The 6,000-nt window shown below is 37.8% G+C and overlaps 1 protein-coding gene across 5 annotated transcripts in view; it reads right to left on the bottom strand.

Annotated features, from left to right (window-relative positions):
* Positions 1-363: 363 nt before the first annotated feature.
* Positions 364-6,000, bottom strand: part of LOC149141688 (uncharacterized) — a 312,782-nt gene continuing 307,145 nt past the window's right edge. For all 5 annotated transcript variants that reach the window (XM_089447689.1, XM_089447688.1, XM_089447687.1 and 2 more), the window contains one exon: positions 364-832. In XM_089447689.1, the coding sequence (XP_089303815.1) occupies positions 626-832 (207 nt within the window). In that variant the 3' untranslated portion in view covers positions 364-625. The remainder of the gene's footprint in view (positions 833-6,000) is intronic.

Here is a 6,000-nt window from a genome sequence, read left to right as displayed (position 1 = left end):
ACCTGTTTTTACCAAAAAAAATTCACCAAATTGCATTTTTTTAATGATTCACCCAAATTTTATAGGATAAAATTATTTTATCTTAAAAATCACCATAATTTGAATATGTGTACTACAGTATCTCCAAACCAAACATTTTAAAGTTTGCAAGTTAAGACTAATATTCATCAATATTTTTATACTTTTAAAATAAATTTTCATTCTTCAAATTTTCCATGTCAATAATGTAACACTGTCGACGGGTAAAACCCGCATGGAATTCCATAGGGATGTAACGTACGAGCAATCGTCTCAAATAAAATAGAAGGAACAAGTTGAAAAAGGAAGATACCATTTTGGAGACCCATCGAAATGAATTTAGTATTGTCAGACACTAATATTTCACCAGCGTCATCTAACCAAAACTATTTACAGTCGCAGTTGAAGTTTTTCATATGCTGATTAGGCATGCTTGCTCCAACAATCGTACAACCACTTGTGGCATAAAACAGAGATCCTATGTAGAGCCGTGAATTATAAAGAAAATTAAATTAAAACAAGAGCAATACGAAATAGAATGGAATGAAACAGAAACGTGTGTATATATATATATATATATTTTACATGAATCAGGATTCAAATTGGCTTAGTGTGGCGGAAACTCAAATCCAGAATACAATGTACCCAGGACAACTTTCGCAAACACAAACCGGACTTCTTCTAGATCGCCATTACCCAATGATTCATAATTTATCTTTAGAGATTTCCTATTGTGGCATTTGTCCTCCTCTTTGCCACCTGCAATGTCAAAAATTTTGGCTACCTTAACACGCAGCGGCTTTGATATGAAAACCTGCAAGGCAACACCCAATAGTTTCATTTAGTTCGTCTTTGCACGCAGGGAGGCTTTGACGTGTTCTTCATAAACCATTCCAGTATATTAAAGGAGAAATATATACATAGAGAGAAAGGGTGGGGGGCAAACTCTCCACATACAAACATAATGAAATATTAAATGATGTGCAACCTCAAAAAAATCCAATTTCATTAATTGTGGCAAATATTGCATTAAACCTTTCCTGTAACACTATTGTATACATAATGTTGAGGGTACAAGGGATCTTGAGTACTAAAAAGTGACATGGGGAGACTTTGAGGCGCTCTTCATTATACACAAGTACATATTTAGCAAATAGTTCCAGTGTATGAAATGAGAAATATAGATATTGTAGCAAATTCTCCAATAACAAACAAAATGAACTCATAAATAATGTGCAACTTCAATCAAATAACCAAATTTCATAATTGTGGCAACTATTGCATTAAACCTTTCTTCTAATTCTATTGTATACATAATGTTTAATGTTCAATGGTATAAGAGATCTTGAATACTAAAAGGTGAAACCCATTCCCCACCTATATATATATGCATGGGTAAAGTTTTAGATCCGAGTCCACTGTCAACTAGAGATGATCAATCATAAATCTCGTCCCAAGCTAACTAATTTGCCCCTGGCCGTGGCACAAAATGGAAGCCAACATAACTCGTGGACAGAAAATGCCGAGAAGGTTGATTCTGTACTTGCAAGGGTCCTTTATTCACGGCCATAACAATAATCGCTTCTACAACCATCTCCCATTTCAGAGGCTCAATGCAAAAGCTTCTAACTCCACGTGCGTTCTTCAATGAGTTAATTCTACAGCTCTCTTACGTACTATTTTCTTACGCTTTTTTTCCTTTATTCTTTCTGAATTGCGTTTCAATATTTTAATAATAAAACATGATGATGCAAAGCATATTACAAACAACACAGGGTGGCAGAGGACATGCCAAAAAGAACCAACAAAATCTTCACATCCAAAATGCATCGAATTGGAGTAGTTCTGTCCCATATGCCAACAAAAGGAAATGTAACTGAGTATAAAAACCACAATATCATCATTAAATACCAGAATCAACAGCTCACTAACTGCATTAAACACAAGGCAATAAAAACCAAGTCTGAGTTAGGATCCTGACTCCTGATTGTACCTAACACATAGGCGAGGGCTAAACATCTGCATTCTTTCACATTGGCCTTGTTGCTGCACAAACTAGCAGGCCTAGTAAATAGGCAAAAACTAGAGGACACAACAACACCCTGAGATAGAGACCCACCATCACCATAGCCTAAGTCCCTTTTGTTAGAGAATCTAGGGCAAAGTAGTGTTGTGATATTCTCCTAGATTTGATAACAATTTGTGAAGTTTTTTTACTTTTTCTAGTTAGCTTATACTTGTTCTTCTTATTATTAGTGCATGTGTGTGTGCTTCATCAAACTGCCACCAAAACAAAATAACAAGAACACAAAATTTTGGCTCTCTGCCAGGGACAAACCCTCTCCACTCTTGAGAGGAAAACCCTTTGTAAGATTTCTCTTATTGAAACTTCTTATTTGAACAACTGCCAAACCCTAGACTCTTGACTAAGATATCCTCCAAGCATAAGTCAAATTCTTCCTCTTTCTGCACTGTCACTTCCGGCACTTTGTCTTCCAGCGCTTTGTCTTCCAATTAGAGCCTTTTTCACCTTAGAGAGATGAGCTCCTTCACTAGGCTTGTGAGCCTTTGGAGGCTTGATCTCTTACCCAAACAAAAAGGACTATCTGCTGTCATACCCTTGCTGCACCTCACACATGTCACTGTTAGCCCTAGAAACAGTCCTTCATACTTCAACTTTCTACTTCCTTCGCTTGAGAGTTCTTCTTCTTCGCTGGAGTAGGAGGCCTTTGTAGGCCTAATTACTAGCCCAAACCAAGAACAATATACACGTCACTTCACTGCTGATCTGGCTGCAGACTGTCCCTTATCTCTTCGCATGTGTGGCTGCAGAAACCCTAGAAAACAGCCCTGCACCTTTGTTGTCCTTCCTTCTTGCTATGCTGCCCTTGTAGACCCTCTTTCTTGTCTTCTTTTCGTCCCTTTTAGCCCTTCTACCTTCTGCGGATTTCAGAGAGAGATTGTGTGTCAAATGAGTGGACAACCTCTATAAATAGAGGTCTATCCCTCCTCTTTAAGCCGACATGATTGTCATTTAGGCCGACTTGCAGTTTGCTTTATAATTCACTTTTTATTCATTGTTTTGCTGCTTGTAGACTTTGTTGGTGCTAGGAGAGGATTTGACCAGGCTTGGAGGTGTTCCAGGTGTTCTTCGTGGACCAAAATTGCCAAATTTACCCTTTCTTTTGGCCATGGTAGGAAATGCTTATTCCTTTGATCCCACATCTTCTTTTGCCTTAAGTATGGTTTCCTCTGTTTTGCATAAAGACCACATTTCACTAAGAGTGGTTGCTTCCTTCTTGGCATATATGCTTGATGTGAATTTTCCCCACTCCTCAGGTAGAGTATTGAGTACAACAATTGTCATTTCTTTGTCAGACATGACTTCCCCAAGCTCTTGAAGTTAATCTCTCATTTCAAAGATTTTCATGAAGTAGGGAGCTATTCCTTCCTTTGTTATCTTCATCTTGTATAATTCATTCCTCAGAGATATTACTTCTCCGGTTGTGGATACCGAGAGTAGCTCTACTAGTTTATCATAAATTTCTTTTGATGTCTCAAACTTGGAGACATAAGGAATGAGAGAGTCCTTGATTGATTCTATCAGAATCCTTTGAGCTCTTGTCCCATTTTTATTGTACTTGGCTAAGGCTTGAGTCTATTCCTTAGCAGGGATATTGATATTCCCTTTGACATGCTCTAGGAGTTCATTCTCCTTGAGAAGTAGATCAGTCCTCTTCTTCCATGCAAGAAATTTATTGGTGCCCACCAATTTATTGCTTTCCTTTCAAAAAGACATTGATGTATATTCAGAAGGGGACATGTACTTACTTTATAGATTTTTAGATTTGATGGATTTGCTTCCTCCTTGAAAGCTTGATGGCTTGTAGCTTGATGTAGGTCCTACTCCAATTTTCTCTTCTTTGTAGGTGCCTTTATGTAGGGCTCTTCTTCTAGGTTTGTAGACCTCCTTGGTGAATGATGGCTTGTAAACCCTTCTTGTCCTTGAAGTGATTGAGGCTTCTAGGCTTGATGCTTCAACTTTGTAAATGTTTCTCCTTGATGAGTGTTTTTGAGTTGCCCTTTCCTTGATGTGTCACCTTAGCTTTGATACCATGTTAGAGAATCTAGGGCAAAGTAGTGTTGTGATGATTCTTCGAGACTTGATAACAATTTGTGAAGTCTTTTTACTTTTTCTAGTTAGCTTGTACTTCTTCTTCTTTTTATTAGTGCATGTGTGTGTGCTTTATCAAACTACTACCAAAACAAAATAACAAGAACACAAAATTTTGGCTTTCTGCCAGGGATAAACCCTCTCCACTCTTGAGAGGAAAACCCTTTGTAAGATTTCCCTTATTGAAGATTCTTATTTGAACAACTGCCAAACCCTAGATCCTTGACTAGGATATCCTCCAAGCATAAGTCAAATCCTTCCTCTTTCTGCACTGTCACTTCTGGCACATCTTTTGGTACTTTGTCTTCCAATTAGAGTCATTTTCACCTTAGAGAGTGTTAGGATATTCTGACACATAGGAAATAGTTAAGTATAACTTGGTCTAGTGTAGAGTTAGGTAAAGTGTGTTTCTTTACTATGTACTTTTGTAACTTACAATTTGATGGTCACGATATGTAGTGATCTGACGGTTCATTCTCTCCTTGGTATTACCGACACTTGATCCGTGGCTTAACACCCGATTGGTCAATGATCTCTATTTAAAGAGCATGGAGGGTCATTTGTAGGGTAACCGTTCATGAGAGAAGCTTATGTAAATTTTCATTCTTTTATTAATAAATTGCCTGAAGTGGCCGCGTTGGCTTAGGCCGTGGACTGTTTCACTCTTTGAGGGTTTTAACCACATCAAGAATACTGGTGTATTGATCTGTGATCTGTTTGTCAGCGGTGTCCTTTGGTGTTCTGTCTGAGGAACTTACGCTGTAAATTCCTACATGGTATCAGAGCTAGTTGAGGGCCACATCCGTTGGTGATCCAAACCTGAAGCTAGTAGAACTGCATCCAATTGTCGTTTCATAGATCTACTATTTCTGACTGCTTTCGAGTCGAGAGGACTGCTCTATTGTGTTAGGAGCATTTGTTCCAATGAGGAATCTTCCCTCAGTATTTGTTGCTCATAATAATGAAATGAGCAAACTTTGGCATGAGCGATTTGGTCACTTAAACTATCGCTCTCTTCAGAATCTATGTAAAGAAAATATGGTGACAGGTCTTCCAATGGTATCTTGCAGAGATGGTGTTTGTTCCGGATGTGTACTCGGAAAACATCATCGGGACAGTATTGAAAAACGTGCCTCTTGGCACGCCTCAACCCCTTTACAGTTTGTGCATAGTGATTTATGTGGTCCACTTCCAGTTGTTTCATTCTCTGGCTACAAGTATTTCTTAACTTTCATTAATGATTTCTCCAGACGCACGTGGGTATACTTCTTAAAACTCAAGAGTGAAGTATTTAACATGTTCTTGGCCTTTAAGGCCTTTGTTGAAAAACAATCTGGACATCAAATTCTTAAGCTAGGATTTGATAATGGAAGAGAATATGTTAACAACAAATTCATCAAATTTTGCACTGAGAATGGAATTCAAATGCAACACACTGTTCCATATACTCCACAACAAAATGGTGTAGCTGAAAGGAAGAATCGCACCTTAAAGGAAATGGCTAATTGTATGCTTCAATCTAAAGGATTTAGTCTTAATTTTTGGGCAGAAGCAATCAACTATGCAAATTACATAATAAATCGCACTCCTACTAAGGTTTTAAAGAATATCACTCCAGAAGAAGCATGGAGCTCAATTAAACCAGATGTAAGTCACTTTCGTGTTTTTGGAAGTGAAGCATGGGCCCATATTCCAGATGAGAAACATAAAGCTTTAGAACCTAAGAGTGAAAAATGTGTTTTTGTTGGATATTTTGAAAATGTCAAAGGATACAGACTTATTCCACTTAGTCCAAAAATGTTATCATT

The sequence above is a fragment of the Pinus tabuliformis genome, chromosome X (genome assembly GCF_031772625.1).
Source record: "Pinus tabuliformis cultivar Carrire ecotype Pingquan chromosome X, CPIR1, whole genome shotgun sequence".
Lineage (NCBI taxonomy): Eukaryota > Viridiplantae > Streptophyta > Pinopsida > Pinales > Pinaceae > Pinus > Pinus tabuliformis.
Note: the sequence above shows the minus strand (reverse complement) of the source record. Positions and strands in the feature narration are given on the sequence as shown.